Source organism: Pristis pectinata, chromosome 9 (genome assembly GCF_009764475.1).
Source record: "Pristis pectinata isolate sPriPec2 chromosome 9, sPriPec2.1.pri, whole genome shotgun sequence".
NCBI lineage: Eukaryota > Metazoa > Chordata > Chondrichthyes > Rhinopristiformes > Pristidae > Pristis > Pristis pectinata.
This window is the reverse complement of record NC_067413.1, coordinates 16,047,508-16,067,706: the sequence shown is the minus strand read 5'-3', so window position 1 is coordinate 16,067,706 and position 20,199 is coordinate 16,047,508. Positions and strand designations below refer to the sequence as shown.

General features: G+C 40.0%; 1 protein-coding gene across 1 annotated transcript in view; it reads left to right on the top strand.

Moving 5' to 3' along the window:
• Positions 1-20,199, top strand: part of LOC127574441 (solute carrier family 45 member 4-like) — a 65,841-nt gene that overhangs the window by 20,673 nt on the left and 24,969 nt on the right. Inside the window, 3 exon segments of the mRNA XM_052023456.1 lie at positions 12,158-12,561; positions 12,563-12,646; positions 12,648-12,678. Coding sequence (XP_051879416.1) covers positions 12,265-12,561; positions 12,563-12,646; positions 12,648-12,678 — 412 coding nt within the window. The 5' untranslated portion in view covers positions 12,158-12,264.

Sequence of the window (20,199 nt, the reverse complement as noted above, 5' to 3'; positions counted from 1 at the left end):
TCCATTTGGCACTTCTGGTTGTAAATGTTTCAACCTTGGCTTTTGCCTAGTGGCCCCAGCAACTTTAGTCCTTGCTGCTTCAGGATGACACCTCCCATAATTAGGTTTGTGTGATGCTGTTACCAGCATGTCCTTCTGCACTCATTGATCCAAGGTTGACCCCTTGGCTTGATTGTAATGGTATAGTGAGGAGCGTGCTGGGTCATAAGGCTGTAGATTATGGTGGTATACATTTCTGCTGCTGTTGGCCCATACTGCTCCATGGATATCTGGTTTGGAGCTCTTACATCTGTTGAGTCCATCAAATTTAACATGATGGTAGTGCCAGGCAACATTTCATGACTACCACAACTACTGTTTTATATTCTCTTTCCTTATTTAATTAGTTGTAGTTGCTGCCTTCTGCCTTTATGGATTTGAACTAGTCTCCAGTTTAATGGTCCAGATCTCCTGACCATTTTTACTGAACCCTCATGCAAGGCTCAAATCACAAATCGGATTGAATTCTTATTATTCTGTTTTGAGAGCAGCCACAAAAAAGCTTGTTGCCATACAAGGTCTGATAAGTGACGGGATCATTTGTTTTCACATGCTATACTGCAGCTGCAGTATGTAGATGTAGTAGTTTCCCTACAATGTCTTCTACAGATGTGGATGACGATGTTGAGGGGATATTATAAACTCTATCCTCATTTGGATGTATGTCCATTTTCTTCACTAGTTGTTTCTTGGCTTTCCCCATTTTCAATCATTATTGGATTGCTGCTGATTTTTAAATAACTTAGCAAATTATAGGCTTTCACATCAACTAAGTTGTTACCTTAACCTGTGGCGTAGGTGCACAATTGACACTTTAGATACTGGAAACCAAAATTTAAAAAAAAAAAGCTGGAAGTAGACTATTCAGGATGGGTAAGTAAGAGAAGGCAAAAGAACATTTCAGATGGCTTTGCTGTTCTGGAAGGTTTTCTTCCAAGCTTTTGTCCTGGGCATCTGTAAAAAGACCTATTTCAACCAGTTTCTTGTGGGATGAATGCTGATCAAGCAGCGTGTGCTGACTCCTTGAGTTGATTGAAAGGAAGCAGATTTTTTTGAGATGGATTTGGGTTTTTTTGGAAGGACTTTTTTCCAGCATTGTCTGTTGAACATTACTGTTGAATGCACAAGGAGGACTGTTAGAGGATGTTTATCTTGTTTTTCGGACAGCATTGTGCACATTTGGTTAATGTTTATCTCCACATTTTAAAGCTTAAATCCATGAATAAGTTCCATCTAGCATGTAATGTGTTGAACTATTTGCAGATGCACCATGGAATGATGTCTAGTTGAAGCATTAAAATTTGATAGCTCCAGTGTGTTCACAGCACCTAGTCTATCATTTGAGAGCTGGATTTGGTTAAGGCTGCAATGAAAATGACCTGTAGATGCCTGAGATCTAGTACAGTAATCCACTGGTACTGTTGGTCATGAATGCTAACTTGTATATTCATGAAATACTAGCAATTGGTTAAAACTCATATTTTGTCTGTTTTCAATGTTAAATTTTTCAAGTGTTATTTGTAACGTGGAGTGTTGAATATTTCATTGAATATTTATTTGAATCTTTGGAGTTTTCTAAGCACTTCAGCTTGGGTAAAAGCTTGTAGTTTTACCTAAGAGACTGAAGCCCACGGTATCATTAAGGAAGCTATAGTTCCTTTAAAATTGTAGTTTCTTAAGCAATGGAAAATGATTCATTTTGTGATTTGATCATATTGTAGAGTGAAAGTATAGACTTCTGAGAGGTGCATGAAATTTTAGCATTGTAAACAATTGTATACATTCTGTATGGTTTGTATAATGTTGGCAATAAGTTCATCTAAACTTTCTTATCTTTGTGTTACATTTCCATGTAACATTAGTGTAGCATTACATCTGTTCTGGTTGACGCAGATCCCAGTTCCTGCACTATACCATGATTTCATTTACATTAGTGCTGGCTGCCTCTGGATTGCTTTTTTCCAGCTGGATTAGAATTCTAACACATGCTTGCTAGCACTGTACCTTATGCATATTTGATTGACATGGACTGTCTGACAGAAGCACTGAGAGCAAGTCAACATCTGTGTCACTATTGCTGCCAGCACAGGAACTTATAATGGATTACTTTTGATGCAATATGAACTCTTGAAAGATCTTCATGGTCCTTCAGATCCCAGAACTTGACTAGGTGATGGAGCTCTGTCAAACCATCCCAAACGTCCACTAACATCCTACTTCTCCCTTAAGAAAGCTTGCACAAAAGTTTGATAAATTTCAATACTACAAGTTTTTAAACCTTGTGTAAATTGTTTCATTTCAAAAACTATTCCTGTCTTTCAAAAACTTCTATAGCTTTCTTTGGGTGGAAATCAGCTGACCATTCCATGACTTTGGAACTTGTCATCCAGTCTTCAAGCTTGCGTCAATTGTTTCCCACATCTGTGCCCAATCCTCCATGTATCTTGTGACTTTAGTCATAATGCAGCATTTTCCCACTTACCCCCCCCCCCCCCCCCACCAACTCCAATTTCACAAGACTTTTTTTAACCTTGTTCAACACAATTTTCCCCTCCAATTTTTTTTTGTTCATATTTGGTTCTGCTTACTCCCTTTCAATCATACCAGTGGAGCTGTTGAAATGTGGAACTGAATGCCACCTCTTCACCTTGTGGCTTACAAATTGTCATCTCCCAAAACCATGCTCAGCTTTTGCAACAATTTTGAATTGGTCCAGTTAATTAATAACAAAAAACTAGCATGTACTTGGACAGCTTCCTCCAGTTACAGAACAGAAATTATTTTCAAAATTAAAAATTTTAGTCATTGCTTAATGAATGTGATAATTGGGAGGTGAATGAGAAGCATTGTTGGATCAATAAAACCTATTGCTATAAAGTTCCTTAAGGTGTCCTTTTAAGACTAGCGTTTATATAACCATCCAGCAATTCAGTAACTTTCATTAATGACAGCTTATTCTGTTTAATTCCCCAGTTGAAGTTGTCTTTTGATCATTAGACCAGGACTCTGGATTACTAATACTTAACCATACCAACTGTTGTCCTAGGCCAGTCATCTGTCCTCATACTACTTTGAGTAACTTTCTTGTGAGCCACCTTGGTTTGCTTGCTTTTACTATTTTAGACACTACAGAGGTATTTTCTGTTCGTATATGCCTGCCTTTTGCTTTTTGGCTGGATCAGGTTTTTAACTTGCCAATCCAAGCTTCAGGCTTGTTTGTCTTTGTGGCTGAACTGATGTGTCACTACAAGTCAGTAACACTGCTATATTGAACACCCTAAACCAAAGTTTGTAGCTGTTGACCCTATTATTGAATTGTTACATAGTTTGTAATTCTGATGGATGCTGTAAACATTTGGACACAGATTAATGTTAGCATTGATCTAACAGAAGGTCATTTTACCACCTCAAAATTAGGTCAGAGAAGAAGGGTGGATGGGGGTAATGCATTTGATGTCAGAAGATTTGCTGAAAGCCACAAACTACAAGGTCTTTATATGGCAGGCTTGTCAAAAAGGAAAGTTGTATGGGATCCCAGAAAGTGTCAATTGACATACAAAATTGGCTTGGAGGGGCAGGGAATAGTGAGTGGTTGTTGAGTGTTTTTTGTCTGGAGGGTTAATGCCAGTGGGGGTACACAAGGCTCACCATCTCTTGTTGCTTGTTGTATACATGAATAATTTAGGCTTAAAGAGAGCATGGTGATGAAGAAATTTGTAATTAATATAAAGCTTGACATTTATATGGAGAGCTTTAATTCTGAGAGGATAGCTAGTTTTGTTCAGTTGGGCAGTAAAGTGACAATTTAATCCATGGTAATGTGTGGTTAGTGGCTTCTCGTACATAATTTGGCCTGACTTTTGGGTGGCATAAAACTGGTTTTAAAAACTTGGGCCAACACATCCTAAGTATAGCTTCTATTCAATCTTGCAGCTTTACTTTTAAGTGTAAATTCAATTTGCATGTACTTGGACTCTCAGTACAAGCCCACTCCAGTGATTCATTCAAAGGAGCTTGTTCACAATGTGTACAAGTGATCAATCTTGTCTGCATTTTTCTTGCAAGATGCTGTAAGCTTGACCACAGCATCCCTGTCCCCACAAACACCTTTTTATAATACAAGATCACATCAGTGCCAATTGATTGATACAAAACCCTGTCTTGTAGCATCTTCCCAGGCAGTATCCATAAGATGAAGGAGCAGAAGTCAGCCATTCAGCCATCAAGTCTGCTCTGCCATTCTATCATGAGCTGATCCATTCTCCCATTTAGCCCACTCCCCCTGGCTACTCGGATACTTATCAACCGCTGCCTTAAATACCCCCAATGACTTTGCCTCCACAGCTGCCCATGGCAACAAATTCCACAGATTCACCACTCTCTGGCTAAAGAAATTTCTCCGCACCTCCCTACTGAATGGGCGCCCTTCAATCCTGAAGTTGTGCTGTCTTGTACTAGACTCTCCTACCATGGGAAACAACTTTGCCACATCTACTCTGTCCGGGCCTTTTAACATTCAAAATGCTTCTGAGGTCCCCCTTCACTCTTCTGAACTCCAAGGAGTACAGCCCAAGAGCCGTCAAAACATTCCTCATGTTAACTCTCTCATTCCTGAAATCGTTCTAGTGAATCTTCTCTGAACCCTCTCCAACATCAGCACATCCTTTCTTAAATAATGAGCCCAAAACTATGCAACAGTACTCCAAGTGAGGTCTTACCAATGCCTTACAGAGCCTCAACATCACATCCCTGCTCTTATATTCTATTCCTCTAGAAATGAATGCCAACATTGCATTTGCCTTTTTCACCACTGACTCAACCTGGAGGTTAACTTTTAGGGTATCCTGCACAAGGACTCCCAAGTCCCTTTGCATCTCTGAATTTTGAATTTTCTGCCCATTTAAATAATAGTCTGCCTGTTTATTTCTTCTACCAAAGTGCATGACCATACACTTTCCAACATTGTATTTCATTTGCCACTTCTTTGCCTATTCTCCTAGTCTATCCAAGTCTCTCTGCAGACTGTTTCCTCAATACTACCTGCCCCTCCACCTATCTTTGTATCATTGGCAAACTTAGCCACAAAGCCATTTATTCCATAATCCAAATCGTTGATATACAACATAAAAAGAAGCAGCCCCAATACAGACCCCTGCAGAACACCACTGGTAACCGGCAGCCAACCAGAATGGATCCCTTTATTCCCACTTTGTTTCCTGCCAATCAGCAATGCTTTATCCATGCTCGTAACTTTCCTGTATCTTGTTTAGCAGCCTTGTATGTGGCACCTTGTCAAAGGGCCTTCTGAAATCCAAATACACAACATCCGCTGCATCTCCTTTCTCTAACCTGCTTGTAACTTCCTCAAAAAAAAATTGCAATAGGTTTGTCAGGCAGGATTTTCCTTTAAGGAAACCATGTTGAGTTTGGCCTATCTTGTCATGTGCCTCCAGGTACTCTGTAACCTCATTCTTGACAATCAATTCCAACAACTTCCCCAACCGCTGATGGCAGGCTAACAGGAATATAATTTCCTTTTTGCTGCCTTGCACCCTTCTTAAATAGCGGAGTGACATTTGCAATTTTCCAGTCCTCCGGAACCATGCCAGAAACTATTGATTCTTGAAAGATCATTACTAAAGCCTCCACAATCTCTACAGCTACTTCCTTCAGAAACATGAGGGTGCATTTCATCTGGCCTGGGGAGATTTATCTACCCTTAGACCATTCAGCTTCCTGAGTACCTTCTCTGTAATTGTGACTGCACACACTTCTCTTCCCTGACACTCTTGAGTGTCTGGTATACTGCTGATGTCTTCCTCAGTGAAGACTGATGCAAAATACTCATTCAGTTCCTCTGCTATCTCCTTGTCTCCCATTACAATTTCTCCAGTGTTGTTTTCTCAGTCCTATATCTACTCTTGCCTGTCTTTTACTCTTTATATACTAGAAAAAGCTAGCTCCTTGATATTATTCCATTTCATAGTTCATCCTTTCCTTCCTAATGACCTTCTTAGTTGCCTTTTGTAAGTTTTTAAAATCTTCCCAATCCTCTATTCTCCCCACTAATTTTTGCTTCCTTGTATGCCCCCTCCTTTGCTTTTACTTTGGCTTTGACTTCTCGTCAGCCGTGGTAGTGTCCTTTTTCCATTCGAAAAATTTCTTCTTTTTTTGAATATATCTGTCTTGCACTTTCCTCACTTCTCACAGAAACTCCAGCCATTTCTGATCTGCCGTCCTTCCTGCTAGTGTCCCTTTCCAGTCAACTTTGGGCCAGTTCCCCTCTCATGCCACTGTAACTTCCTTACTCCACTGAAATACCAACACATCGGATTTCGGCTTCTTCTCAAATTGTGTTGTGATCACTGCCTCCTAAGGGTTCCTTCACCTTAAGCTCTCTAATCACCTCTGGTTCATTACACAATACCCAATCCAGTACAGCTGATTGCCTAGTGGGCTCAACAACAAGCTGTTCTAAAAAGCCATCTTGTAGACATTCTACAAATTCTCTTGATCCTGTACCAACTTGATTTTTCCAATCCACTCGCATGTTAAAATCCCCCATGATTATCATAACATTGCCCTTCTGACAAGCCTTTTCTATTTCCTGTTGTAACTTGTAGTCCACATCACGGCAGCTGTTTTGAGGCCTGTATATAACTGCCATCAGGGTCCTTTTACCCTTGCGATTCTTAATTCAACCCATAAAGATTCTACACCTTCCGATCCTATGTCACTTTATAGTTATTTAATATTATTTCTTACCAGCAAAGCCATGCCACCCCCTCTGCTTGCTTGCCTATCCTTCTGATACACCGTCTATCCTTGGATGTTCAGCTCCCAAAGACGTCCATCCTTTAGCCACGTCTCAGTGATGGCCACAACATCATACCTGCCAATCTGTAGCTGTATTTCAAGATCATCCACCTTATTTTTTTATGCTGCATGCATTTAAGTATAATACTTTAAGTTCCAGTATTTGGTACTTTTTGCTTTAATTGCACTGCAACTCATCCTACTGGTTGCAAATTTGCCCCATCACTTGCCTGTCCTTCCTGTCCTCTATCTTTGATTTATTACTGTTTCCCCATCCTCAGCTCTATCACTCTGGTTCCCATCCCCCTGCCAAATTAGTTTAAAACCCTCCCTAACTGGCAATCCAACTGGCAGTGTCTGTGGAAAGAAAAATAGTTAATATTTTATGTCTAGGATCCTTTGTCAGAACTGGTTTCAATGAAGAAGTCCTGGAAGTGAAACGTAAACTGTTTCTCTTTCCACTGATGCTGCTTGATCTGTTAAGTGTTTCCAGTATTTTCTGTTTTCTAGTTTTCCAGCATCTGCAGTTTTTAATTTTTATTTCCTATGCAGCACTCCCTTGTCAATCAGGTTTATTATCAGACACCGGTTGTGAAATTTATTATGGCAGCATCACAGTGCAAGACATAAACATTACTATAGAGTTACAAAACTAAGTAGTGCAAAACAGAATAAATGAGATAGTGTTCATGGACCATTCAGAAATCTGATGGTGGAGGGGAAAGAAGCTGTTCCTAAACTGTTGAGTGTGAGTCTTCAGGCTACTGTACCTCCTCCCTATGGTAGTAACATGAAGAGGGTGTGTCCCAGGTGGGGTCCTTGAGGCACTGCCTCTTGAAGATGTCCTTGATGGTAGGGGGTGTTGTGCGTGTGATAGAGCTGGCTGAGTCTACAACTCTTTGCAGCCTGTTTAGATCATGCACATTGGAGCCTTCATACCATGTGGTGATGCAACAGTCAGAATGCTTTCCACTTATACATCTATAGAAATTTGCAAGAGTCTTTGGTGACACCAAATCTCCTCACTCCTAATAAAGTAAAGCTGCTAGCATGCCACCTTTGTGATTGTATCAATGTGTTGGGCCCAAGATAGATCCTCTGAGATGTTGATGGCCAAGAACTTGCTGCTCACCCTTTCCACCCCTGACCCCTCAATGAAGACTGGTGTGTGTTCTCCTGACTTCCCTTTCCTGAAGTCCACAATCAATTCCTTAGTCTTGCTGACGTTGAGTGCGGGGTTGTTGTTGTGACACCACTCAACCAGCTGATCTCTCGCTCCTGTACGCTGCCTCATTGCCATCTGAGATTCTGCCAACAACAGTGGTGTCATTAAGTTTGTAGATGGCCTTTGAGCTGTGCCTAGCCACACAGTCATGAGCGTAGAGAGAGTAGAGCAGTGGGCTAAGCACACATCCTTGAGGATGCCTGTGCTGATTGTCAGTGAGGAGGAGATGTTACTACTGATCTGTACTACACTATGATCTCCTGATAAGGAAGTCAAGGAGCCAATTGCAGAGGGAGGTACAGAGGCCCAGATTTTGAAGCTTGTTGATTATACTGAGGGGATGATGGTGATGAATGCTGACCTGTAATCAATAAACAGCAGCCTGACTTGTGGTTTTGCTGTTGTCTAGGTGCTGAAAACTCCAGTGGAGAGCCAGTGAGATTGTGTTCTGGCTGTAGACCTGTTGTGGTGGTAGGCAAATTGCAGCAGGTTCAGGTCCTTGTTCAGGCAGAAGTTAATTCTAGCCATGACCAACTTCTCAAAGCACTTCACAGTAGATGTGAGTGCTCCAGGGTGATAGTCATTGAGGCAGCTCACCCTGCTCCTCTTGGGCACCGGTATGATTGATGTCCTTTTGAAGCAGGTGGAAACGTCTAACTGCAGCAGTGAGGTTGAAGATGTCCTTGAACACTTCCAGCCAGTTGGTCAGCAGAGATTTTCATTACCCTGCCGAGGTACACCATCAGGGCCTGATTGCCTTGCGAGGGGTCACCCCTTTCTGTTGTCCAGAGATGCAAGCCCTCTTGAGTGAAGCAGTACTTTTACATGCAGACTCAACACAGAAACAGTCCTGTTGGCCCATTGTGTCCATGCCAGCCACCAAGTACCTTTCTCTACTAATCCCATTTACCAGCCTTCTGTGTCTTGACAATTCAAGTGCTCATCCAGATACGAAGTGTTTGAGTACCTGCCTCCACCTCCCACTTGGCCAGTGTATTCCAGATTCCATTCACCCTATGGGTGGAAAAAGTTTCTTCTTGGATCCTTTCTAAACATATCCTGCCTAAAACTATGCCCTCTAGCTTTAGGTTACCTCTGCTTTGGGGAAAACTTGCTACTATATACCCCATCTGTGCCCATCATTTTGTATGTTATCCATTGAGTTCCCCATTTCTTTCCCCCCCCCACCCACCCAATACCTTCTCTGTTCCAAGGAAAAACAAACACAAGCCTCTTCAGTCTCCCCTCATTACTGAATTGCTGTTCCATCAAGGCAACATTCTGATGAATCTCCTCTATCCTTTCTATAGTGTGGCAACTAAAAGTTAGTTGATAGGGTGGTAAAGAGGCATATGGCATGCTTGTCTCTATTAGTTGAGGAATTGAGTTCAAGAGTTGAAGTTATGCTGCAGCTTTATAAAACTCTAGTTCGGCTTGCATCTGGAGTATTGCATTCAATCCTGATTGCTCCAATACAGGAAGGATGTGGATGCTTTGGAGAGGATGCAGAAGGCTTACCAGGATCTGTCTGGAATAGAGCATGTGTTATAAAGAGGTTGGGTAAACATGGATTGTTTGCTCTGGAGCATTGGATGCTAAAGGGAGATTTGATAGAGATTTATAAGATTATAAGAGGCATAGATAGAGAAGACAGCTGTATATTTTTTCCAGGTTTTAAAATGTCTAATACCAGAGGGCATGCATTTAAGGTGATAGTGGGCAAGTTCAGAGGAGATGTGCAAGGCAGATTTTTGTTTTACAGTGGTGGGTGAGTCAAATGCACTGCTGGTGGAGGCAAATACAATAGAAGCATTCAAGAGGCTCTTAGGCACATGAATGTGCAGGAAATAGAGGGATATGGACATTGTCTCAGCAGAGGGATTAGTTTAGTTGGGCATTTGGTTACTAATTTCATTAGTTCACAACATCGTGGGCCGAAGGGCCTGTTCCTGTGCTGTACTGTTCTAGAACTCTACACAGGACTCCAGCTGTGGCCCAACTAACGTTTTGTATCTCTGTTCTTGTGTTCTACGCACCAGCTAATGAAAGTAAGTATTCCACTTGCCTTCACCCCTTTATCAACCTGTGCTGGTGCTTTTGGGGATCCTTCATTTACTGTAAACCAGCACTTGTTATGTGCTGGCCTCTACATTGGGGAAACCAAGCATTGATTAGGTGATTGTTCTGCAGAATGCCTTCATTTGGTCTGTAAGGTTGACCCATCACTTTAATTCTCCATCCACAAAAATTGAGTAAGTGGGTGAAAGGAGGTATGTTGTCACTACCTCAATATACAAAATTTGAGGAATAAAGCAGGTTTTCACACATTAAACACTGTTTTTTCTAAAATTAAAGAATATTACATTCTTAATACTTGGCAGTTAACAGCATCTGTGGAGAGAAGCAATTGCTTCTGGCTGATTTATTCCTCCAGATTTTGTATATTGCAATAATGACAACACTTTGAAGTGCTCTATTGAATGTGGCACAACTTTCCTATTTCCTTCAGCCACTAGTTCAATATTTTTCAGTTTAACTGTTGCAGTACCTTGAGTATAAAAATAAATTTGCTTTTGTTGCATGTGTACCCTGACCAAAATCACTTGATTATAGAATGTTGTCAAATGGAGGAGTGACTATTGGTTATATTGAAAGTGTGTGTAACAGCTGAACTGGTTAATTGTAAATTGGCAGTGTAAGGAGAAAGTCAGCAGTCATTCTTAAAAGTATACATTTCCCAGAGCTGTGCTATCATTAATATGAAATGGCCATAATTGTCAAGAGAATATGGGTTAATGGTCTTAAAAAGTGTCAAATGGAAAGAAGTTAGCAAGTGAAAGGTAAATGTAGCTACATTAATTGGACTTAGAATGTCAGTATGCTCAGTATTTATGATGGCAACTGCTGGACCCCTGCTCTCGCTTTTTAAATTTCTGGGCTGCAATAAGAGTTTAAAAGCCACTTAGTACTGTGTTAAAAGCACAAATTAGATGGGATTTAGAACAAGATGAGGGAACTATCTTTTGGGTTAAGGCTGTGGCATTCACTTCTAGGAATAGCAATTGAAGAATTGTATCTGATTTGGTTTGTACAGGCCTGTGGGGTGGGGGAGATGCAATGGAAGTGACAATGGTAAGGTGTGTTTTTAACAATTTTCTGACTTGGGTAATACTAATCACTCAGTTTGTGTGCACACTGAATTTTAGTATTGTGCTGCCAAATTAAAGTTTTAATGAACAACATTTTGACTACACTTAATGGTTTTGAGAGAGAGAATTCTATTGAATCTGCATCAAGTTGCTTTTGTAGTATCATTGGAGCATTATCAATATATTTTAAAAAATATCGGCACCAGGTCATGGGAGGGGTTCGGACAAAAACTCTACATAGATGCGAGTATGTAGAGAATGAATGACTGACATGTTTGAGGGAATTTTGAGCTTTGGGGCCAAAGGAGCTGGAGGGAATTTGTTTTTCCCAGTACTAGATGTAGATGGATGGTGGGATACATCAGAAATAATGGAAGGATTAAGTGAAGTGCTAGGGAGAAAGCTGTGAGGCATCAAACAGCCTAATGTAAATTTGGAAAATTGCTGCTACAAAGCAGTAAGTAAGAAAGATGATCAAGCAACTCGGATGTTGCCTGACCATCTGAATGTTTCAGCATTTTTCTGTTTATATTCGATGAAAGTTCTATTGCTTTGAATTGCTCTGTCCTGCCAGAGTTCTTTCCCAATATAGCATTGGAATGATCCTTGTGGTGAAGTAATATTTTGCACAGGTTTGCTGGAGTACAAATTAGGTTATGAAAATGTCTGACTTTGAAGAGATGGCTGCTTAATATTTTGCTCTGCACTTGTCAATCAACCTAATTTTCAGTTGTGTTATTAAAATTGAGTTATGATTTGTGAATCTTCCAAAAGTAGCCTAGGTATTTGAAATCTAGTACTTTTAGTTCTTGGCATATAATGCTTCATTATATTAAAGAATTTGTAGATCTTGTACAATGTTGAATAGTTTCCAGCTGCACTAAATGGCTCTAAGATTTGTTTGTCTTTTTTTTCGTTTCAGAAACAGTCGCTCGATGGGGAGCAACAGAGAACTACCTCTTTGCGTCACCGCCGCATCTCTATACTGCAGAAACTCTTCTATAATGAAACTAGTATTAACTGAATGGCAATAATATGGGATTTTTAATAGACAATAAACAAGCCATAATCCAAAGCTTCTACCAAATAGTCCTCATCTGGTGTATGGTTTTGAGAATACTTTTGAAGGAAATGGTTGGAAGAGAAGTATTAAACCTACAACTGAAACACAAAACGGGAGGAAACAGTTTTTTCAAAAAGCAGATTTATTTTTTTATGGCAGCAATGGCTCCACAGAATGATGATACAGGACCTATGCAAGCACAAGAATTGCTCACAAAATTGAAAAAGAAAGAAGTCGAGGAGAATGGTGATGAAACAGTTAGTGAGGGGATCCATTGACCGCATTCCCATCAAATTATGGGTGATGCATGGTGCAGTGATGTTTGGCAGGGAGTTCTGGTATGCAATGGAAAGCTGCCTTGGTAACACCAGTATTGTTGCAGATAGGTGAGTGCTAACAATCTAGGCACGGGTTACAACATTTTTGTAATGTCTCTAATTTGATACAACAGGTACATAGAACCTAAAATATTGGGATGAGTCTAACATGTTCTTGTTGAGTTTATGCGTGTATTTGCTATCCTATACCTGTTCAATTTATACTTTTTAAAAGGGCAGCTGATTTAATAGTACATTAAATGCTTGCAACCTGACCACAGCAAATAAACCGCTTTGGAAACGCACCTCATTTAGAAAAAGAAAATGTGTAACCATGTTGTGAACTTGGTGATGCTTTGTATTCTGTCATGCCAGAGCCAAAATTTTAGATGGCAGATGAAATGCTAACCAGTCTATTCCACTCTTAGAAATTTGCATCATTATACTTTTTTTTGTATCATGGTATCTAAATATTTGATTTGCACTTCAGAAAATCTAATGTTTTTTTATCAACTTTAATAAACACTGTCTGAATTACCAAGTAGAGAAATTCTGCATGCTGTTAATTCTGATATCATCAGTGATTGCTAGCTTGCAGTTTGTGAATTTGTATGAGTAATTTGCATACAATAAATATTAGTGGCATTATTCAAAGTAGTAATAAATTGGCAGTAGATTAAGCTTGTTACATTTAGATTAACTTTCTGCATAATGTTTACCAGTTAGGGCCTTTAAAGAAGTTTGGTACTGGTGAGATGCTCTGATTTTGTTTTTATTGCTAACTAGCACTTTGAATACAGTTCATGTAAATGGAGTAATGGCTGCATTTTTCATGTAAAGCTCCTGAATCCCATTTTCTCTCTGCTGAGGAAAACTATGGAATATTTGATATCCCTGGTTTATGTCAATGCTTGGTAACTAGTATTTCAGGTATTTGTGGTTGAGTACAAGGATGCAGGAGTTAAGAGGGAAAAAGGGACATGAGATGGTGTTGGCAGATAAGGTAAATCCCAAGAGATTCTATAAGTATATGGAGCAAAAGAGTAACTAGGGAGGGAATAGGACCCCTTAAGGATCAATGTGGTCACCTGTTTGTGGTGCTGTGGGAGATGGGCAATGTCTTAAATGAGTACTTGACAGTATTTACTGTGGAGAATGGTTATGGAAAGCTAGGGAACTTTATTGAGGAGAATAGTAATATTAAGAAATTATCTGCATTACAAAAGAGGAGGTGCTGGCAGTCTTAAAGTACATGAAGGTTGATAAATCCCTGAGGCCTGACCGAGTGTATCCTAAGACATTGTGGAAGTTGGGGAAGAATTATTGGGGTCCTAGCAGACTTTCTTTTGCATATTCCTTGGCCACAGGTAAGGTAAGAAGATGGCTAATGTTGTGCCTATATTTAAGAAGGTCTGCAAGGACAAGCTATGGAATTAAGGCCAATGAGCCTAACATCAATGGTGGGAAAATTACTGGAACAGATTCTGGGAGACTGGATCTACCCGCATTTAGAAAAGCGAGTGTCCTAATTATGGATAGTCAGCATGGCTTTGTGTGGGAAATCGTGTCTCACAAATTTGATTGAGTTCTTTGAAAAAGTGATCAAGAGGATGACAAGGGCAGATGGTAGATATTGTCTGCATGGACTTTACCCAGGCCTTTGACAAGGTCCCACACAGTAGGCTGATGCAGAAAGTTAGATGAGCTAGCCCATTGGTTTCAAAAATTAGCTTGGTGATGGTAATGGAGGGTTTTTTTCCAGTTCAGAGGCCTGTGACCTGTGCTACAGGATCCATGCTGGGGGGCCCCCATTTGTCATCTATATGAACAATTTGGTAGGTGGCATGATAAGTTGCAAATGACAGCAAAATTGGTGGCATAGTGGGGCAATGAGGAAGTTATCCACAAGATTTGGGTCCACTGGGGAAGTGGGCCAAGAATGGCAGGTGGAATTTAACTTGGTAAGTGTGAGTTGTTGCATTTTGGGAAGTTAAACCAGGGCAGGATTAGCACAGTAAATGGCAGGCCCTGGGGAATGTTGTAGAGCAGTGATACCAAGGGGTAAAGTACACTTCTGTAAAAAGTGCTGACAGCGGTAGACAGGGTGATAAAGGTGTTTGTCACGCTTGCCTTCAGTTAGCACACTGAGTAAAGGAGCTGGGACATCATGTTACAGTTGTACGTGACGTTGGTGAGACTGCTGTTGGAGTATTGTGGTGCAGTTCTGGTTGCCATACTGTGTCATTAAGCTGGAAAGGGTGCAGAAAAGATTTCACTTGGAGAGACTGGATAGGCTGGGGCTATTTTCCCTGGAGCGTAGGAGGTGGAGGGTTGACCTTGTAGATGATAAAATCATGAGGGGCATAGATGAGGTGGATGGTCAGTCCTTTTCCTAGAGTTTGGGGATCTAAAACTGAAAGGCATAAATTTAAAATGAGAGGGGAAAGACTTGAAGGAGATCTGAGGGCAAGTTTTTCCACAGTGTGGCAGGTATATGAAACAAGTTGCCAGGAAAAGTGTAGAGGTAGGGTACATTAAAATGTGTAAATGACATTTTAGACATCCTCAGAGAGAGGAAAGGTTTGGAGGGCTATGCCCAAGTGACAGGCAAATGGGACTAGGTTGGTTGGCATGATGAGTTCAGCCAAAAGGTCTGGTTCTGGGCTGTATAACTGACTATAAGTAAAAATAACTTGGCTTTCTCACTCCAAGTAATGCATCTAGTTACTTATTATGTAGCTCTTGTGATCTATAGTTAAGCTGTCTTAAATTATTTTAAACTGAACATGCCACTGTAAACAGTCCAAAGCTTCCTCATTCCTGTTTTTTTTAAATATGAGTATGTGCACCTACAAACGGTCTTGCTCTTTTGATTCTCAACTGGGATGTGAAAATTACACAAGACTACACTCCTGGAGGGCTTCATCCTTGTCCTGGGAAAATTAGTCATTCCTGTTCCTTTTATTGTTCAATGTAACTGCAACAAAATGTGTATGGAAAAGTTGCTCTGACCAATCACATTACAACAATTGAAAACAGTCGAACAATGCTGTTTTTTTAAAAAAAAATTTACTTTCTCAGTAATATTAAAGATGGTTAAATTAAATGATACAGGTAATATTGTTTCCTTTATAATTTAGCAAACTGTTTTGCTGCTGTGGTACACAGATCTTCAGAGTTGCTGGCCATATCCATTTCTGAATTTCTTGCTTCCCACCGCCAGATCATTTGACCATGGCCATCAGTACAATTTTAAGTCCACAATATCAGTGCACTATACGCTTGTGCATTTGCATGCAGTTATTACTGTCAATCTGTTGCCATGTTGAGCAGCTTGTAAGGTACAGTGGCAAAGACCAGTGGAAAGAAAAATTGCAGACGGTCTAGGGCTATGATCTGATGGCATTTGTATCAATCTGCTTGCTTTGTTAAACCAAACCTAGAGACTGGCAAGTGTACAATGTTTGTCTTGTGACTTGCTGCTTGGCTTTTGGCTAATCATTATCATGTATCAAATTAACAGAGGTCTGTGACACTGAAACCAAATACAATCTCAGTTGTGACAAGACTTCTATCTCCCTAAACTATCAGGAAAATATTGCATTGAATTTAGTGAGGCAAATGCTCAAGGCTACCATCTGTAAATAGTTTATTTGCGCATTACAATCTACTTTCAATCAAATGCCTGATATGTAGCCCAGTGCAGGAAAAACATGTTGGTAACTATTTCATGTTTATTACTGATCCTTGGCTTTTTCTTGAACCATGAACATTATTAAAACTTCAATAGAACTGAGTTTCTTTGAAGATTAACTAACTTTTGGAACAAGACAAGAAAATGGAAGCGGGAGTAAACCACCAAGACCCTCAAGACTGCCTTGTCATTCCATGCAATTATAGCTGATCTGCTGCTGATCTCAACATCCCTTGTGTGCCAGTAACACACAGTATACAATTTCCTAATCTTTCAAAAACATATCCACCTTTTTTAAATACCTCTCCAGTGATTTCGGCTCCACAACACTATGGGATACTGAATTCCAGCAATTCACTATCCTATCAGAAGAAACCCTGACATGGTTTAAATAATCACCTCCTTGTATCCATGTCCCCTTGTTTCAGACTCGACATCTACCTTGTCATGCCCTATAGGATCTGGTTTCAGTAAGATCATCCTTTATTCTTCTAAACTCAAGAATAATGGTCTAACTGGTTTAATCTATATTGTGATAAGACAATCCTGTCATCCTAGGAACTAGCTTGGTGAATGTCTTCTGGACTGCCGTCAGTGCTGCTAATTTCCTTGTAAAATGGGATGAAAACTGTATACAGTACTCCAGCTGTTGCTCTTAACATCCTGGATAAATGAGTTTCTTCGCTGTTCTCCTCACTAAAGGTTGTTACCATATTTTGCTGCTTGCACTGCAGACTGAAGCAGATTTCCAGCCTGGAATGTAAAAGGCTGGTCTTAAGGAAAGACCTGAAAATTTAATAGCTGAAATTTTGAGGGATAACAATGAAAGGAAAGTAAATTAGTTGCAAATGTTGGGGGGGAAATAAGTGGTAATCTTGTATACTGTATTTTGAAGGTGGATAGCAGAGGGAGCATGCCAATGTTACCTTGGTGGGGGGGGGGGGGGGGGGCAGAGATGAGGAGCTTTTTTATAAAAGCAACAGCTTATTTGTATTGGTAACAGAATGGCTTGGGAGGGTTAATAGATTTGGAGTTTGGGACCAGATAAGTAATGTTTTGAACTAGTCAGGGAGCTCTTGCATCGAAATTTATTATAAAGACCATCCAAATACTTAAGTTTTGAAAATTAAAATGGATGTGTCATGAAGCTTAAACTATTGCAATGGATGTCTTTAACTCAAAGGGCAAGAATGTTAGCAGAAATAAGCCAAATGCCCCCTTAAGGCTGGTCCACCATTCAGTAAAGTCATGGCTGATTTGATACACCTTTTCCACTCTCCCCATATTCATCAACTCCTTAGTGATTTAAATTTCTGTCAACCTTTTGTCTTGAATGTATTCAACAACTCTGCCCCCTGTACCTCAGATGAGGAATTTCTTCTGTCTTAAATGTGATTCCCTTGGATAAAGTCACCTCTCATTCTCCTATACTCCAATTAGCATTCTGTTCATGTATCAACCTCCTCATCCCACATATCAAACCAGCTAATATTTCTTGCCTACATTCAAGTAAGTTCCCCCTTACATATAAAGACCAAAACACTGCAATTCTCCAGTGTCATCTCATCAATGGCTTGAAATTATAGAGCCATACAACATGGAAACAGGTCATTCAGCCCACCATATCTATGCTGACCAATGGGTACCCTTCCATATATTCAGTCTTCCAGCACTTGGCCTGTAGCCTTATATGCCTAAGTGATTCAAGTCTCATCCAGGCACCTCTTAAATGCTGTCAGTGACTCTGCTTCCACCACTTTCTCAGGCAGTGTATTCCAGGTACTCTCCCCTCTCTGGCAATTTCAGATAATGATTCTGTTTTGTTCATTTACATCTCCCATGTCCTAGATCTTTTGTGTCTTTACTTTCCCCATTCTCTTTCACCATATTTGTAGTGATTTTAATCACTTCAACCATTCACCCTTCCTCCTCCAGCAATGTGACAGCATCCCAGAATCTGTCAGCAAGACCTGGATGCTCAACCCAAGTATGTAAAGCTGGAACATCAGTCTGAATGACTCAACGCTAGTAGTTCCCTCAGAGCCACTGTCTGCAGACAGCACAATATCTAGTGCACTCAATGGAACAAACTTTTCAAGGTGTTATCCAGGAGCATTATCAAACAAGTTTGGCTCTGAATCTCATAGGGAGATATTAGGGTAGGTAGCTAAAAGTTTGGTCAAAGAGGGAGATTTCAAGGTATCTCTTGAAGGAAGAAAGGGAATTCCAGAGCTTGGCAAATAATAAAAACAGAAATAAAAACACACAATTCTGGAAATACTTAGCAGGCCAGGCAGCACCTGTGGAGAGAGAAATGGCCAGCTCTCCAAGTCTAGGACCACCCACTAGAGTAGAGAGTCCCAGACCTGAAATACTAACTACTCTCTCCACAGCTGGAACCAAACCCAGTGTCCTCAGTACTCCTGCCCCTATTTCAGAATTTAGGGTTTTGACAGCTGTTAGCACAGCTGCCATTGGTGGAATCATGAATTTCAGGGATGATCATGAGACCAGAATTGAAGGAATGTGACATTTGGGAAGGTTCTAAGGCTGGAGGAAATCATGGAGGTGAGCAGAGATTAGAAAACAGGTGAGGCAGGCTTGACACAAATGAAACCTTTGTCCTTTCAAAGATTTCAGCCTCTTCCTTCAGAACAATTAATTTGAATGGTTCCCACTGTTTATTCTTTAACAGCACAACACTGTTTGCTGTGCACATTTATTTCTCTTCCAAGTTTGGAATTTCCTCTCCCCATTTTTCTATACAATATAAAACACAGAGCAATTATGTTGCATCAAAACATCCCTGCTTTTATACTCCATATCTCTTGCAAATAAGGGCCAACCTTCCAGTAGCCTTCCTAATTATTTGCTGTGCTGCAAGCCAAATTTTGTTTCATGCTGTAGGACTCCAGGTCCCTTTTGAACTGCAACATTTTAGTCTCACTTCAGTTGAATTTGTGCTTATTTTCTTTTCCTATCCTTTTGCAGTCTATGTATCTCCTTTACAACATGCTAACCCATGTATTATTGTTTATCAGCATTTCTAGCTACTGTATACCTAGTCGCTTCATCCCAGTCATCCACTCTTCTGTCATAGCAATTTTCAACTTGAGAGTTTTCCATATGAAAATTAGTACAATAGATTTTTTCTGATAAATCTTTTCCCTTTAATGAAATGGTTGTCTACTGCAACATGTTTCTCTGTGCATATTGTTTTTGCATTTATGTCCAACTTTCCAATAGTAAGCGCAAAGGAAGGCGGATTCTCCACATATTGATATCTTTAGCTAACTTGTTTCTGAAAAGCTATGCGTATCTGATGGTGCAAGTTTGAGATTTTTTGAATACTAGAAGAATAATCATCTCATCTTCCCAAAATGGCTCGATTTGAAATTCAGTGCTCAAATCTTCTAATGCCTTTTTGTTTTGGGGGGAAAAAAAGAATAAATGTTTTCATTTAAGTTTTCATTTAAGTTTGCATTTGGCTAGATTGATAGCTTAAAGCTATTCAGTGAAGTGGTTGTGCTGATGTTTCCTTTTTGAATCCACAAGATTAGCATCTTAATATTAAATAGCATTTTTTCACTCATTAGGATTTATTCATGGTTTTCTGCATTAGATGGTGAAAAACTATGGACTGCATTTTGCTTTCCAGGTGAGCTGCTGCAGCTTTATGTACAAATGACATAGGAATTATTAGCTATTGAAAGTGCATGGTTAGTTCCAATCAGTGGCTCTTTCTCAAATTTTCCAATAACAGCAAATCTTAAGTCTCTGCGTTCAAATGGAATATTTACGGCTGTCATGTGATAGAACCTGCTCCATATTTGGAACTATCATCATTCATCGTATGGAATTGGAGCAAGGACTTTAGGGTTTTTGAATCACCTCTG